Source organism: Myotis lucifugus, unplaced genomic scaffold (assembly GCF_000147115.1).
Source record: "Myotis lucifugus unplaced genomic scaffold, Myoluc2.0 scaffold_477, whole genome shotgun sequence".
NCBI lineage: Eukaryota > Metazoa > Chordata > Mammalia > Chiroptera > Vespertilionidae > Myotis > Myotis lucifugus.
This window is the reverse complement of record NW_005871525.1, coordinates 91,482-109,133: the sequence shown is the minus strand read 5'-3', so window position 1 is coordinate 109,133 and position 17,652 is coordinate 91,482. Positions and strand designations below refer to the sequence as shown.

General features: G+C 40.4%; 1 protein-coding gene across 1 annotated transcript in view; it reads left to right on the top strand.

Annotated features, from left to right (window-relative positions):
- The window catches only part of DNAH8 (dynein axonemal heavy chain 8), a gene marked incomplete at its 3' end in the record, with an annotated part of 184,666 nt that overhangs the window by 76,274 nt on the left and 90,740 nt on the right, over nucleotides 1-17,652 (top strand). The window contains 6 exon segments of the mRNA XM_014445658.1: nucleotides 2,536-2,732; nucleotides 3,287-3,413; nucleotides 5,741-5,976; nucleotides 7,965-8,069; nucleotides 12,740-12,853; nucleotides 14,387-14,449. Of these exon segments, the coding sequence (XP_014301144.1) occupies nucleotides 2,536-2,732; nucleotides 3,287-3,413; nucleotides 5,741-5,976; nucleotides 7,965-8,069; nucleotides 12,740-12,853; nucleotides 14,387-14,449 (842 nt within the window).

The following is a 17,652-nucleotide window of genomic DNA, read 5'->3' as shown; positions in this document are numbered from 1 at the left end:
TTGTGTTTATTTAAAGATCATGCATAGGAAGTTCAAGCAACCTAGAAACAACTATTATAACTAATAAGTTCAATAATATTTATGTATAAAGACCTATATATAAAAAGTATCTGTAATGGCCAATAATCCAATTAAAATGTAATACACTTATGCCAATTATATCTCAATAAACCTGGAAAAAATGTAATAGAAAAAACAGATTTTCAATAGCCACCAAACCATGAAGTTTATAAATAAATGTAAAAAATATTTTCACAGCATTTTTGGAGAAAATGGTCATTACTGAATGACAACTGGAATGAATTTATAACATGAAGAAGTCAATTTCTTGATTAATTTACAAATTCAATACAATTCCAGTAAAATTACAACAGAATTTTTTTATATAATTTCTTAATCTAATTTTAATAATTTATTGTAAAACTATATGGAAGTGGAGAGAGTCAAAAATAGCTCAAAAATTGGTGAAGAAAAACAAGGTAGGGGGCCCTGCAAAATAGCAACTGATCAATGCTTCTCTCTCAAATCAATAAAAACAAATCCTTGGGTGAGGATCCATAAAAGAAAAAAATTGATAAGTTGAACTTTATTCAAATTAAAAATCTTTGTTCTTTAAAAGATACCATTAGAAAAATTAAAAAGAGAAGCCACAGATTGGGAGAAAATGTTTGCAAATCAGACATCTGATAAAGTACTTGTGTTCAGAATATAAAAAAGAACTCTCACAACTGAATTATAATAAGGTACTTCCCCTATCCCAAACGGACAAAGGATTAGACAGTTCAAAAAGATGATGTATGATTGGCTAATAAACACATGAAAAGATGCTCAACACCCTTAGTTATTAGGAAAACGCAATTTTAATAAACCACGAGCTAATACTACACACCAATTAAAATGGCTAAAATGAAAAGAAAAAAAAGATAATTGACAATCCCAATTGTTGACAAAGAACCTGGAACTCTGATGCATTACTGATGGGAATGTAAAAAGGTACAGCCACTTTGGAACCAGGTAGGCCCTTCCTTAAAAAAAATTAAACATATCTTCACCATTTGGCTCAGCAACTCCACCTTTAGGGATTTTATCTAAGAGAAATGAAATCATGTGTCCATATAAAGGCTTGTATGTGAATGTTCATAGCTGCATTATTGGTAATAGACCCAAAATGCTAACAACCTAGATACCCATTGGTGAATGGGTGAACAAAATGTGGTATGTTGATACAATGGAATACTTCTCTGCAATAAAAGGGAAAGAACTACCCAGACATGCACTGTTAGTTAATTAACTTAATTAAGCCAATTCCTTGTCATTTTCTTTTGCTTGAATTTTGATTAAATATAAGACAAAAGAGCAAATAAGTGACCGGCCTTGGAGGAGACACTCAGCTTCAGCTAATTGTTGCTGTGAAATGTAGACCCTATGCTACTAGCTTTTAAGAGAAAAGCTGAAAATCTGGAATTTTGTGTGAATCCCACGATTTTTCATTGTTAGCAGCTGGTTGAAAAGGGAAGGCACTGTTAGAGTCAAACAACAGTATCTGCATAGTCTCGGATGGAGGATACTTGAAGATGTCCATTGAGGCTGGGACATGACCAGATTTTGGCAAGAGATGCTGATAGCGGTGGCTAGTAGTGATTGGGTGAGCTCCATGTACCAGCTGCTGAGCTGAAGACGGACATATGTTGTCTCATTTCGTTCTCACAAGTATCTCCATGAGGACTAAATAACTTTCCTAAGGTTATGTGGGTAATAAATGTGGTGCCTCTCCTCTAACCACCATACTATTTTGGAAGGTAGCAATTTCAACTTTTTTGACCTTTTCTTGGAGGACTTTAAGTTTTTTGGGAAGGGGGAGTGCGGGGGGGTTAATCAGTGCCTTTCAGTTCTCTCCTCTGAAAAACACAGTTTTTCCACATTAAAGAAATCTGGACCTTAAAATATTTTTAAATGTTTTTATTGATTTTGAGAGAGAGAGAGAGAGAGAGAGAGCGAGAGAGAGATCGACGCGAGAGCAGAGCATCGATGAGCTACAGCTCAGGGATGTGCCCTGGCTGGCAATTGAACCAGCAACCTTGAGGGTCACAGGATGACACTCAACCAACTGAGCCACACCGGCCAGGGCTCAAAATAGTTTAAGACACAATAGTTTAAGAGCTTAGTTGGTTGAGGGTCATCCTGTGCACAGAAAGGTTGCCAGTTGGAATCCTGGTCAGGGGCATGCAGGAGGCATCTGATCCATGTTTTGCTCTTGCATGTATATTTCTCTCTCTCTCTCTCTCTCTCTCTCTCTCTCTCTCTCTCTCTCTCTCTCCTTTTCCTCCTCCTCTTCCACCTCCTCCTCCCTCTCTAAAAAATCAATAAAAATATTTTTTTTAAAAAGAAGTGAAGACAGCAAGAGAATAGTTCTTAATTACTTTAGAGAGGGAGTCTATAAAATAACACAGCTTGAAAAAGTCTATAAATATTGAAATGGATATAATATTTAAAGTTGTATAGACGTTGTCCATATGTGAAAACATCTGTTTTCAGGATCTTTTGAAGACCTAATTCCTGCGAGGAAGCTGAAGAATTTTTATCCTGGTGTAGCAGAACACAAGGATATTTCCAAGTTGGTCCTGCTCCTTTCTTCCTCCGTGAATTCTCTAAGGAAGGCAGCCCATGAGGCTCTGCAGGACTTCCAGAAATACAAGACGCTCTGGACAGAGGACCGAGACGTGAAAGTGAAGGTGCATTTCTGCTGCCTGGGATGCAGTTGGGGTTTGGTTTGTTTATATCTAGTGTGTGCAGGAGCACCAAGAAAATATCGGTGATAATGATAATGGCAATAACCTATAAGTGCCAAGCACCTAACCTGTTGTATCGTGTGTCACTCTCACAGTGACACTCTGAGGCTCTGAGTCAAATTCATGTCTGAATTTCGTGTAATTTGGGTAAACAGTTGAGGACCAGTTATGTTCAGACCGTCCAGGGGCCAGGCACTCAGAGTGTGCACACCTACAGAGGCTCCGCTGTAGTTTTAGTCAGACTCAAGGGAACCTGAGAATTCTGAACAGCCATTCATGACTTCTGTGACCTTCCCTCCCACCGCTCTCTTCCAGGACTAACAGGTAGTGTGCCTTTTCCTGGTCTGCTCACCTGATAGCACAGACCAGTGTAAAAGTACCTGCGTAAGTGCAGTGCTCTAATGTAACTATTTACGTAGAGGATTTATACTTTTTACGTCAGGGATTTAATTTGGAGAAGAATCAAAAGCTAAAGCAAACACTGATTGTTTCCTCAGGAATTTCTGGCTCACAACCCCTCTCTGACTGAGATCAGATCAGAAATTCTGCACTATGCCACCTTTGAACAGGAGATTGATGAGCTGAAGCCTGTCATCATTGTAGGAGCACTCGAATTGCATACAGGTATTTAAACATATTGCGTAACGTATCTGTATTTTCACAGGAAGCGTCACTTAATTTAGAAGCAGTCATTAAGCTACCTTGGTACAACAATCTAAATGTTAAATATTTCTGGACCACCAATACTGTTCATGTATGTGTTACATATAATATGTATGTGATGTGATATATTCTGTCTTTTTATATATAATATTATACCACGGTGGGTTAACACACTTAATCGGCAGCACAGCTCCTCGATTGGCAGTCAAACAGCTGAGGATAAGGTGAAAGTTTTTGTGAGGAGGGGTTGTATACCTGAGCTAGGAGTCAAACAGTTTGAAGTCTCCTGAAAAGTTAAACTGTTTGGGATTAGAGCATCAAAGGGTGATGAAGCAGCCACTTCATTGTCTGAAATAAAAGCCCAAAATGACTTCAGTGCTTCCTGAAGTGAGGGAGAGCTGGGCTGGCCAGGCACAGAGCTCCCTGCAGAGCAGACTGGAGGTCTCACGTTGTGGACCTAGAGTTTACATCATCTGTAGAAGGATGCGTGCTTGGGTGAGACTATTGCTGATTGGTTGGCACCCAGAGGCGGGTGTATTGAGTATGTTCCTCCTGATTGGTGGACATTCAGAAGAGAGGGGCTGACACTGATTGACTTGCAAAAGTATGTGAACTAAGGCGAATTGGTCTATGGTTTGAGTTTAAAACTGGTTGTGGTGGCGACTTGTTGCCATGGTTACAGAGGTACAATCAGTTTTGTCTTAAGTTTGTGAGATAATTATTCTCAGAAGATATTTGAATGACCTATTTTGCATCAACTAAACCTACTTGAGCTATGTTGAAGGGAGAAAAGGTATATCCCATACGTTTTCACATCTATGCTCAAGGAATCAATGTAACTGTGGCTCTCAATTTTAACTACCAACATTACTTGACCCCTTTTCTGCTGGTGTAGACAGTACCCACCTCATGAGCTATTTTATATACACTTAGCATGGTACCTGGCAAATAGTTAAGGTCCAATAAATATTATATACTATCATATCTACGAAGAGGGGACTTCATTTGGAGAAGAATCACAAATACTTGAGGGGATTATTTAGCTAGAAACAGAAACGATATATCAAGGGCAATCATTACAAGAACTTCGGTAACGTTTTGGAAACTGTACTCTACCTATTGTTTTAATGTTCTATTTGTTCCCTTGTAGTGGTGAGCACTATGATACTTAATACAAAAATTAACTGTAGCACAGTGTTCTAGTTGGCCAGGTACTTGTCTTAGAGGGAGAAAACTGAAAATGGGATAGGTGAAAACAATTATAAAGAAAGGGGAAGGGAGGCTGAATCCCTGGGGCCCGAGGAAAAGGAGAAAAGAGGCCCAGGAGGTGCGGACCTTATGAAATAGGATCTCACAGCCTCAGTCAACAGCTGACCCTGTGTGTCTTGTCAGGGTACACTTTCCTCAGCTCCCGAGTCCTCTCAGTTTAAGTGTTAGGCGTTGAGAGGGGAGAGGTTGTGTTTCCAGTTTGGCAGGGCTGAGGAGCTGAGGGGCACCGAGAGGAGAAAAAGGAATGGGTAAGGATAGAGAAGGTAGAGTTGACTAGTGAGGACTGTTTTTAAGGAACAGAAACCTACTTGAGCTATGGTGAAGGGAGAAAAATATATTCCAGAATCCAAGGTGCAATTGGGCTTTCGGAATGGACCAGAACCAGGGACAGTATAGGAAGCTGAGGAAATCCTTTCTCTCTGACTCATTTCTTCTCCCCTCTGTGCATGACTTTCCTGCTTTCCAGTCAAGGGGGCTCCCCTTAAGTCTTATTCCAGACTCTCAAGAACAGACTCTGATTAGTACATGTAAGGTCAAGATTGACTGGGACCATCAGCGAGGCCCAGGTTCAGGGTCAGGTTATACACATTCTCTAGCCATGTGGGTGAGGTAGGAAGTGGAATAACAAGAAAACAGGAAGGTTTGGAAGACAAAAAATATATTACACTGTACTGTGTGGGGTTACCTAGAAGAAAATGGGGTGATGCGTGAGGGCCAGAAGCAGAGCAAGGTTCACGTTGGACAGTGCTAGAAGTAACTTCTGAAATTCTTCTCCATAGACTTTCGTGTCCTCTTGCACAGCTTAGCTTACTCCACGGGGATAGGAATTAAATCTTCAGAACTGAGCAACCTTACAGCACATTCAAGTCGAACTAACTACTTTTCAAGTGCTCAGTAGCCATATGTGGCTAGTGGCTGTCAATGGGACAGAGCAGTTATAGATGCTCAGATTACACTTAAAATGAATCGTTTCAGAATGTCAGGTGTATTCTATTTTGATCTTTTCTTGTCTTCACCAGAGCCAATGAAATTGGCCTTATCAATTGAGGCTAAGGCATGGAAGATGTTACTCTGTCGATACCTGAATGAAGAATACAAAAAGAAAATGTCAGACATGATAGCATTTATTACTGAATACTTGAAAAAGTTATCTAGACCCATTCGTGATTTAGATGATGTCAGGTTTGCAATGGAAGCCTTGTCTTGTATCCGTGATAATGAAATTCAAATGGACATGACTTTGGGACCAATTGAAGTAAGAAATGATTGCATTTTTCATTCTTAGAGTGCTATTAAAAAATTGAGACACACTAAAAATGGATTCTGTTAACATATTTCATTATGTTATGGTACAGTCTGTCTATTTCTCCTTTCTGATGTTGATTTCTTTGGAGGTATTTTGACAATTATCATCAGTGAACAGTAAACAAGGGAATAGTAATATATTAATAATGATGTACGGGTCTAGACAGTGTGCATTTTATTTTATCCCGGCGCTGACCTTTTACAGAAGGGAGTGGTTGCACTGTCTCACACCAGTCCTAACATCTTAGGCAAGTTCCCCAACTATCTTTGTCTTTCCTTAGAAACCAGGTCTAGGTCTCACTCATGGCCAGTGGCATACATGGGCAGCACGGTGGGAGTGGTCCACTTAGGCTTAATGGTAAACTGCTGGAATTTAGACGAGCAGATGTTTTTAGGGAAGAGTACTGTATTCACTTTCTTTTGCTAATACAAGAACAAATTATCATAAATTTAACGGCTTAGAACAAGGCAGATTTGTCATCTTAGCGTTCTAGAGCTCAGCCATCTGAGAATGGGTCGATTAGGGCTAAAATCAGGATGTCAGCAGGGCTGCACTTTTGGAGGCTCGAGGGAAGAAGCCGTTCAGCTCCTAGAGGCTGGCGGCAGTCTTGGCTCATGCGCCTTCCAGCAGTGGCATCTCTCCTGCTCTGCTTCTGTCCTCACGTCTCTGACTCCCACTTTCCTGCCTCCACGGTTCCTTTGTGTGGACCTTACGATTACATTGGGCCCACACAGCCAACCCAGGATAATCTCCCAGGATAATCAAGTTGCTTAACTTAATTATCCCTGCAAGGCCCCCTATGCTGTGTAAGGTAACATCATCACAGGTTCCAGAGATTAGGATGTGGACAATTTGGGGGAGACCATTTTTCTGTCTACCATAAGGGTTTTGTGACTAATATTTAGAAGTCACGGTTCATGGTGATAATAAAAATCAGACTTTTAATTCATTTTATTACTGTTTTTTAAATTCTCTATAGACAGTGCACTCCTTCATTGCCTGCATTTCCAATGCCTCCTTTTGGTACCCAATCTCATGGCTGAGCATAGCTTTCATATTTTTATATGTATTTCAGAGGAAGGGAGAGGGGAGAGACACAGAAACATCAGTGATGAGAGGGAATCATCTGTTGGCTGACTCCTGCACTGGGGATCGAGCCCACAACCTGAGCATGTGCCCTCGCAGGAAATCAAACTGTGACCTCCTGGTTCATAGATTGTGATCAACCACTGAGCCACACCAGCCAGGCCGAGCATAGCTTTCTTTTCTTCTTCTTCTTTTTTTTTGAGCATAGCTTTCTTGATCCTATTTAGAGGTTATACTTTTTGGTAGCTCATGAACTTCATACCTTTATTACTTCTTTAAATATTAACATTTGGGATTTTGGATGCTGACCACCCATTCCTCAAGATTTAGCAAATCATCATACCATTTTTCCCCTAACTCCAGAAGCTCGATTCTTCAATATAAATTCTTTTGGTAAAAGCAGTTGCTAATCCATCTCTTTAATCATTCAAGTTCCTGTTCTTTGGAGTATCTCTCCCGTCATCATTTCATTCCATTCCTTGTATAGCCAACTCATATTTTAATAGAGCACGAGACAGTATTTTGCATGGTGTTGACACAAGATCAAGTAGGAGAGAGAGGCAGAAAATGACTCTAGGGATTATTTTCTAGGGTAGAATCTCCATGTGATCTGCCTACAGCTCCACCAGAATCACCTAGGTGCTTTTTACATGCAGATTTCAGGGTCTTGGATTTAAGTTAGTACCAATGTCAGCGAGAATCGAGAGGTGCTTCTTTCCATGTTTAGTATTGGAGACAAGTCTCCTGAGTGTGCTGTTTTCTGAGACATGGGACTATGTTTCCAGAAGGCATCTAAATCATTTGACAGTGGCTTCCCTTGTGATGTTTCTGAACTCACCCTCCCTCCACAGGAAGCCTATGCTATTCTAAACAGATTTGAAGTTGAAGTAACCAAAGAAGAATCAGAAGCAGTTGATACCTTGAGATATTCTTTCAACAAATTGCAGAGCAAAGCTGTAAGTACAAACTTAATTCTTATTTTTTACTTATAAATTCTTATGTAATTCTTAGAGTGACTGGCTTAAGTCACTATCTCCAGAAAAACACACACACATTTCATAGTTTTAAAAAGATATATATATTTTATTTTAATCACTTTATTGATATACTAGAGCAGTGGTTCTCAATCTTCCTAATGCCACGACCCTTTAATATAGTTCCTCAGTTTGTGGTGACCCCCAACCATAAAATTATTTTCATTGCTACTTCATAACTGTAATTTTGCTACTGTTATGAATCGTAATGTAAATATCTGATATGCAGGATGTATTTAGGCGACCCCTGTGAAAGGGTCGTTCGACCCCCAAAGGGGTGGCGACCCACAGGTTGAGAACCGCTGTACTAGAGGCACGATGCATGAAGATTCGTGCAAGAATGGGCCTTCCTTCTCCTGGCTGCTGGCACTGCCTTCGCTCTGGCCGGAGCCGCCTTTCTGCCTTTGATCTGGCTTCCCACGCTGCCCAGAGGCTCAGAGTGGCTGGGGCGGTGTGGAATGCCTGCGTCATCACTATGGCGACAACGCAAGTGCCCTGCCCCACCCTGCCACTCAGCGCCTGCGTATGCAAATTAACCCACCATCTTTGTTGGGTTAATTTGCATACTGATTGGCTGTGGGTGTTGCGAAGGTATGGTCAATTTGCATCTCCCTCTTTTATTAGTGTAGATAATCCACATGAAATTTATCATTTCACAGTATACAATTCAGTGATTTCTACTATAGTCACAGAGTTGTACAAACACCATCACTATTTAATGTTAGAACATTTTCATCCCCCAAAGAAACCCTAAACGCATTAGCAATTACTCTTTATTTTCTCACTACAGCCTCTAGCAACCACAGCTCTACTTTCTATGTATGGATTTGCCTTTTCTGGATATGTAATATACATAGAATCATACAATGTGTAGTCTTTCGTGACTGGCTTCTTTCAATTAGCATAATATTTTCAAGGTTTATTTGTATTGTCTTGTGTAGCAGTACTTTATTTTACTAATGGCTAATGATGTTGAGCATCTTTCCATGTGCTTTTCAGTCATTTGTACATATTCTTTGGAGAAATATGTATTTAAATCCGTTGTTTTTAAAATTAGGTTATTTCTTTATTTTTGAGTTATCAGAGTTCTTTATATATTTTGGATATAAGTCCTTTATCAAAGAATTTGAAAATATTTTCTCTCATTCTGTGGATTGTCTTTTTACTTTCTTGATAGTGTCTTTTGAAGTAAAAGGTTTTAATTTTGAAGAAGTCCAATTGGCATAATTTTTATTTTTTTGCTTGTGTTTTTGGTATCATATCTAGGAAATCATTGCCTAATCCAGGATCATGAAGACTTACTATTATGTTTTCTTAAGAAGAGAGTTTTGTAATTTTTTGCCCTTACATTTAGGTCTCTGATACATTTTGAGTTAATTTTTCTGTGTGTTGTGAGTTTTGGGTCCAACTTCATGCAAAAGCATGTAGATACCAGTTGTCTCAATGCCATTTGTTGAAAAGTCTATCCTTTCACCAGTGAATCGCCTTGGCACCCTGTTGACCATCAGTTGACCCTAAGTGGAAGGGTTTATTTCTGGACTCTCAATCTGTTGTGCATATGTGTACGCCTATGCCAGTACCATACTGTCTTGATTATTGTAGCTTTATACTATTTTTTTTAAAATTGTGGTAAAATACACATAACTTTAAAATTTACCATCTTAACAATTTTTAAGTATATACAGTTCACTGGTGGTAAGTATATTCACATTGCTGTGCAGTGAATCTCCAGAACTTTTTCATCATATAAAAACTAACTCTATACCCATTAACCAGCAACTCCCCACTCTCCCTTCCTTCAGCCCCTAGCATTCTACTTGCTCTCTCTATGATAGCATTTGACTACTTTAGGTACCCTCTAAAGTGGAGTCATACAATATTTGTTTTTTCGTGACTGGTTAATTTTAGTTAGTATAAGGTCTTCAAGGTTAACCCATGTTATAGCATGTGTGAGAAATCCTGTCCTTGTCAAGTCTGAATAATACTGCATTATATACATAGAACCACATTTTATTGACTTGCTTCCACTTTTTGGCTATTGTGAATTATGTTGCTATGAACATGGGTGTATGAATATCTCATTGAGGCCCTACCTTCAGTGTGTTTGGATCTCTATCCAGCAATATAATTCTATTTTAATTTTAATATAATTCCATTTTTAATGAATAATTCTGTGTTCCATCGCGGCTGCACCATTACATCCCCACCAACAGTGCACTTGTTCCAATTTCTCCACATCCTTGCCAACACTAGTTTCCTTGATAGGAGGCATCCGTATCCACTGTGGTTTTGATTTGCATTTCCCTAATGATACATGATGCTGAGCATCTTTTCATGTACTTTTTAACAATTTGTGTATCTTCTTTGGAGAAATGTCTACTCAAGTTCTTTGCCTATTTTTTAATTGGATTGTTTGTTGTTGAGTTGTAGGAGTATTTTTATAAGTTCTGGATGTTAACTCCTTATGAGATATATGATTTGCAATTATTTTCTCCCATTCTGTAGTTTGCCTATTCACTCTGCTGATTGTGTCCTTATAATCCTTTTTATTTCTGTAAGGTAGGTGGTGCTATCCTGCCTTTCACTCCTAGCTTTAGTAATTTGGGTCCTTTCTCCTTTATTCTTGGTTTGTCTAGGTAAAAGTTTATCAATGTTGTTGATCTTTTCAAAGATGAAACTTCAGATTTGTTGATTTTTCTCTATTGTTTTTGTAATCTCTATATCATTTACTTGTGCTCTGTTTTTTAAATTATTTCTTCCCTTCTGCTTGCTATGGGTTTAGTGTTTTCTATTTTCCTAGTTTGTTAAGGTAGATGGTTAGTTACTGATTTGAGATTATTAATGTATGCATTTATAGGTATATATTTCTCTCTAAGCATTTTTGAAATAGGTAAATATCTACATACCACAAATTAGACATTAAAAATGAACTCCAAGGGAATGTTCAGATTCTTTAAATATACTGAAAAATTTTATTAAATATTAATTAAATTAACAATGGCTTAATATTTATTGTGTATGGAAAAATTTGTCACTGAGGTTGAAGCAAGACATAGTAGCAGGGCATAGAGCTGAAATGGGGTCATGACTTGGGATTCCATCTCTGCTGTCAGCCAATTGGGTGATCATATGCAAGTTAATAATCTTTGTTTCTAAATTTCTTCATGTGGTCATTTAGGAATATTTTAGGAAATTTTTATATGCGGTTATGAGGCTCACTTTGAAGTAATGCATATAAAATAGTTTTATGCTCATGTCTATTTAAGTTCATGTTAAATATTGACTAATATGCTTGTTTTGAAAAATGTTTGCTGGTTAGTCAGGTGAGTGAGTCTTAGGAAGGAAGTGGGAAACACTCATTGAGACTTAGTGAAGTCCAACTTTCTCTTGTTCAATGGAAATAATTCATGTGAGTTGTTCTTCTATCTCTTCAACTGTTAGTGTTAAACCCACTGACCCATGCTCTGGCCGGTTTTCTCAGTAGTTAGAGCACTGGCCCTCTCACTGAAGGATTGAGGGTTCGGTTCCCCACCAAGGACATGTACCTGGGTTGCAGGTTCGATCCCCAGCCCCAGTTGGGGTGCATGCAGGAGACAACCAATCGATGTGTCTCTCTCATATCGATGCCTCTCTCTCTCTCTCTCTCTCTCTCTCTCCACACACACATACACATAGCCTACCCTTCCTTCCACTCTCTCTAAAAAAATCAATGGAAAAATTATCCTTGGGTGAGGATTAACAAAATAATTTAAAAAATAAAAATAAACCCACTGACTTGCCCTTTAGTAGAGGTAGACAATTCCATACTATAGTCATCATTAAGCTTAAAGTAGTGTATGTTCCAACCAAGATAGAGGCTATTGTTGAGAGCAGTTAAGGGCGGGGGCCTTGAAACCCCACTGCCAGATTTTGAATCTTGATCTTGCTTCGTACTGGTGCTGGACCCTTAAAGAAATTACTTAGCCTCTCTGTGCCTCAGTTTTCTCACTTGTGAAATGGGTATAATATTAATCTTTACCTCACAGGGTTGTTTTGAGGATTAAATATGATAACACATAAAGAGCCTGGCAGATAATAAGCATGAATTAAGTGGTATTATGATGGAAGGTTTAATAAGAAGTTTTGAAGACTATTGTGGAAAACATTTGCTATTTTTTTTATACCCAGAGTAATATCACTTTCTTTTAGGGAACAGCTCCAACCACTGCAACCATGTGAACCTACTAGAGGTTGCTAATCCGTGACCTTGAGCTGGCCCTAGAGACAGCATGTGACCCAGACTGGGCCCATAGAAGTAACTGTTTCCTGGGCTATACTGATGGCCTGAGACAGATCAGCCAGAAACTAACTTTCCTAACCTCAGTTAGAGAAGATGTCTTGGGTCATGAACTAGGATGATTTGAATCTCCAGTTAGTGCATTTGGTTCGTTTATTTCTGTGGGGTTTTTTTTCTCTCACTTTGCAAAAACATTGCAGAGATGTCTTTGTTCTTATGTGATATCTGTGGGGCAACAAACTTGCTGGAATAGAATTGTAGTTTTCAGTTAATATATTACTTTCACTCTCACATTGAGTATTCCTTCTTGTTCTAGGTTTCTGTACAAGATGAACTAGTTCAAGTGCAGCCAAAGTTTAAAAGTAATCTACTTGAGTCTGTGGAAGTTTTTCGTGAGGATGTAATGAACTTTGCAGAATCATATGAGTTGGTAATTTCAGTATTTACATACTCTGTGCTATTTGCTGGTATGTTTATATGAAATGGAAGTGATAGGCCCCAAGAAATACACTGTGATTTGTACATTGCATGTAAGAGGCTATATTTGCATATTCACACCAATCAAAAAGGGAAGCATGTTTTATAGAGTTAGAAAAAAGATTTACCTGCTAAAAGGAGCAACAAATTTAAAGATCCCGGAAGGAACAAAGGGTCTGGTTTTGCCCGTTCTCAGGCCAGAATCTCATAGTGGAAAATGTAATACAGTTGTTGAAAGGCTCTAAGAGACTGTAAATGCCCTAATATCAGGGTATTCCTCAACTGATCTCCCCCCTCCCCTCCGACACTAACTCTTAGAAAACTAGAGTGTCACTGAAAATAAATAATAAAAGTCATACTTGGTCAGTCCCACAGGCTGTTCAACCTGGAATAATGACTTACAGTGGTCGATCTCCAGATGTTAAACTCAGAAGTTGGATATATTCTTCCCTTTCTTTCAGTGATCACAACAGATCTGAATTCACAACAGATTTAAGCCTTTAGTGCTACTTATATAACACTTTCTTTTTTACATGTACCGAACTTATCTCTTTACTGCTGGTTGTATTAGTCAACATTTGACCGCCCAGTCATTGCTATCCTGGGAATCTGGTCTGTTATTGGCCCACCCATGACATTCATGACTGGACAGACTATCTGGGCTCCCTTTTGCAACTATTTTCTAGCTCATGCCAACAGAGACCGCCCACTGCTTCTTCCCAGTGTCCAACCTGTGCGCGTGTCTGTTTCCACGTGGGGCTGAAGAGCTATGGAAAGGAGGCTGCTCTCAGAGCTCTGTAATGGGAATTCTGATGCACAGCTGCAGCAGCATCACTCTTAAGTGAGATGGAACAGCTGTGGTGGTACAAACGTCATACAGGATGAAAGTTTGTCACCTTTTTAAAAAGAGGAGATCACAGAGACACAGTGACTAACTGTGATATGGGATCCTGGATGAGGTCCTGGAACAGAACACAGACTTCAGTGGGAAAACTGAAGAAGTCTGAATAAAGTCTGCTTAATAGTCTTGTACCAGCATTAATTTTCAGTTTTGATAAATGTACCATGTTAACATTATGGGAAGCTGAGTGAAGGGTATATGAGAGTTCTCTTTGCAATTCTCCTGTAAGTTTACAATTTAAATTTTTTTTATAAAAAAATAGCATCTGCTTATTCTAACAAGTCAAACCAAATGGGAACTATTAAGATTGTCACAATTTAAAAATGAATGAAAGTTGGAGTGATCCAATGTTCTAAAGTTAATTGTGGTCATGGTTATACAACTCCATTAAACAAAAAATATTGAATTGTACATATCTCAAAACTGTTACAAAAAATAAATGGAAACTTCATGTACAGGACAAAGTTAGACCATTTAAATTTAAAATACAGTTTATTTACTTAAAAGAAAATAATAGTTAAATCCAGTAAATTAATAAGTATATATGATTAGGAATTAAAATGGAGATTATATTATTCATTATAGGAAGGACCCATGGTTCCAAATATACCACCCCAAGAAGCTAGCAACAGGCTACAGATATTTCAGGTAAAACTATGTTTTTTGGTAATATGTAAAACTGCATTTTTTGTTACACATTTGGCAATGTGTAGTGATTTTTAAAAATGCTTTTAGGAAAAAATTTCTGCATTTTATCTAAAATGGAATGTTAATGTTTAAAGTAGATATAGATTTTAATTGTATGCTAATCTACTAAATCATATAATTGATTCCTTTTCTTGTGTCCCTCCATGCTCTTTCCCACAGAATATCTCTTTGTATTTTTAGAAAATAAGACTTTAATTTTGAATTTAAGTGTATACCTTATTCTAGTTCCAAGCATTTCATTTGTATGTAAAGTGATAAAAATTACAGAATAATAAAGTCCTATATAATAAATGGGTAATATGAAAATTGACCCTAATGGTGGAACAATCTGTCACTATGATGTGCACTGACCACCAGGGGGTAGATGCTCAATGCAGGAGCTGCCCCCTGGTAGTCAGTGCACTCCCACAGGGGGAGCTCTGCTCAGCCACAAGCTAAGCTCATGGATGTGAGTGCAGCGGCGGTGGTGGCGAGATCCTCTCCAGTCTCCTCAGCAGCGCTAAGGATGTCTGACTGCGGCTTAGGCCTGATCCCCTGGGGAGCGGGCCTAAGTTGGCAGGTGGACATCCCCCGAGGGGTCCCTAACTGCGAGAGGGTGCAGGTTGGGCTGAGGAACCCCCCCCCCCCCAGTGTGTGAATTTTCGTGCACTGGGCCTCTAGTGTATCAAAAAAGATTTTAAATATTAATGGTTTGTCCTCTCTCTGTATCCATTAATTTTCTTCCTTCTGTATCCATCACTTTCAACTTCCCTGCTCCTTTGTCCTGCCTGGGACCATACAATACTCCTTGAGTCAGGCCACCATTCACTGTCTTTTTCTGCACTCAGATTGCTGCACAGCTAGAGAAAAGTCACACACTTGTTTGATAGATGCTGTGCAGATTCATGGATTCCTATCTAAGCCAGCTCCCCGAGAGCATCAGGAATTCTTTGGTTTTTTCTGTTCTTGCTCCTGCTTTCTGCAGTGGCTGTTTGAAATGTCCATGTTCTCCTTATGTTCCCTTTTCCACCTGCATTCTTAGTTATCAGATGTCTACTGTGTGACTTGATAGATAGGAAGATGGTTAAGAAATGGTTCTTTTACCTCTAAGCTGCTAAAACCTGGTAGGGAGACAGAGAGCTAGAGAAACAATCGCAGCACCGTGTGGTGAGCACTGTGATCTGGTTATGGGAACTCGTGGTATGCAAACAGGTGTAGGAGCTCCCCACCCTGATGAGGGCTGGTCGGGCAAACAGGGAGGGCACCCCGGAAGAGGAGGCATCCAAGCTGCATCTTGAAGGACTAATTAGACTTAGCCAGGAGAAGGAGGAAAAATAAGTTAGGCAGAATTTGTGGCCCCAAATGAGGAGATAAGCAGAGAGCTTTAGGGAGACGTAAGGAGTGTAATGTGGGGTGCCGTGGGCAAAGAAGGTAGTAATGAGGGAGGGGGAGCTGTGTGGGCCGCGATCACTAACGGGAGGGCCTTGCAGGCTATAATGAGGAACTCTAGCCTATCCCGAGGGCTGCAGGGCTCCGAGCAGGGAGCGATATAGTCAGATTGGGCTGGTACAGCAGTTGTGTTTTTAAAAGATCTCTCTGGCACCAGTGTGCAGAGTGGTCTGGAGGGAGGATGGCCTGGTTCATGGCAGTTTCACTAATACAAACAAGAAACGGAAAGACTGAGACCAAGAAGTGGCACTTGGAATAAAGAAAACTGGATGGATCATGAGTTAGTCAAGAGGCTGACTTAATAGGCTCGGAGCCTGGGTTGAGGGAAAAAGATCAGGTTTGGAGGAGTTTTTGGATTTTTTTTTTTTTTTGGATAGATGACCTTGTCTTTAAATTTACAGAGGAAATTTAGGATCTGAGATGTAATTTTCAGAGAGAGGAGCCCCTTCCTGTCCCTGAGGGCTCTCTACTCTCTCCCTGGTCTCTTCTGAGGTCGACCCTTTTTCTTCTGTACTTTCAGCCTCTTCCTCTTTATTAAATCTTCTTAGTTAGCATTTAAAACTGTTTGTCTTTTCTTCTTAAAGTACAGTGACAATAATGGCCACCTCTGTGTCCTGGACCTCCCTCCAGACCTCACCTCTCCTTTCTTTCCCGGCCCCCGTCCTGCCTGCGTTTATTCTCGGGCAGTTCATGGCCGTCCCACTGGGAGACGCAGAGCTGCTGTCCAGAAGCCGGTGCTTTCCTCTTGGCTAGGGCTCCCCACGCTGAGCCGCAATCTGGCCACCGGAAGGCGTTCTGTAGCTCCACCACGTGCGGGGCGGAAGGTGGTGGTGGGGGGCCGTTTCTAAATGTCCCCTTACCTCTGCCAGGAGTTCCTTTACGTCACTTGATAACTGGGTTTCACCCAATCAAGTGAACGGAGGAGTGGAGCCAGCAACCTGTTCTTGCCGCCTTATTTTATGTTCCATGGCTGGTTTGGCTGGTGCCATGCAGCCTTTCACCAAAAAGGTTCAGTCAAGTTAGATGAGTCTCTCAGTTGCAGGTTCTTCTGAAAGCAGGAGGGGTCCTTCGGGCTTTCCCCATCCTAACCAGCTGGAGTTTCTCCTGTGGCATCTAACTTCCAAGTAGCTCCCTTGATGTGAATGTTTTAAAATAGAACATCGATACTATGACGAGAAGAGTGTTTCCTCATCCCTCGTGGGATAACCGTGCGAAGCAGATGCAGTCACCTGCCGGAGCCCAGGTCTCCGCCGCCTGGTTCCGGGAAGGCCTAGCCCAGGCACGCGCGTGGGTTGCATAAAGGAGGGTGCCTTGTTGGCGAGCGTTTCCCTGGGTTGCAGCAGGCACACGCCTTTCACTTACATGTGACGTCCTCAGACAAATAGTCAAGTGCCCCGTTATTGTCACGATTCTCCTCTCCCCAGAAATATGGAGGTCACTCCTGGACTAACACCAGCTCCTCCCAGCACCCTTGCCAGCACTTTCTCCCGGACCCTGGAGGAGGCTCTGGTCTTTTGCTAACTGAAGTCCTCGGGTTTGGACCCAAAGTGCCAGGGAAAGGCCTGTCTCTCTGGAGGAGCCAGGACGAAAACCGGCCTGCTCACCTGGTTGCCGCCAGCTGAGCCAAGCGAAACCCCCCAGCCACAAAAGCAAAATGAATAATGAAGAGATAGTAATGTTGGATGATGATAAGTGCCCCTGGGGGGGGGGGGGGT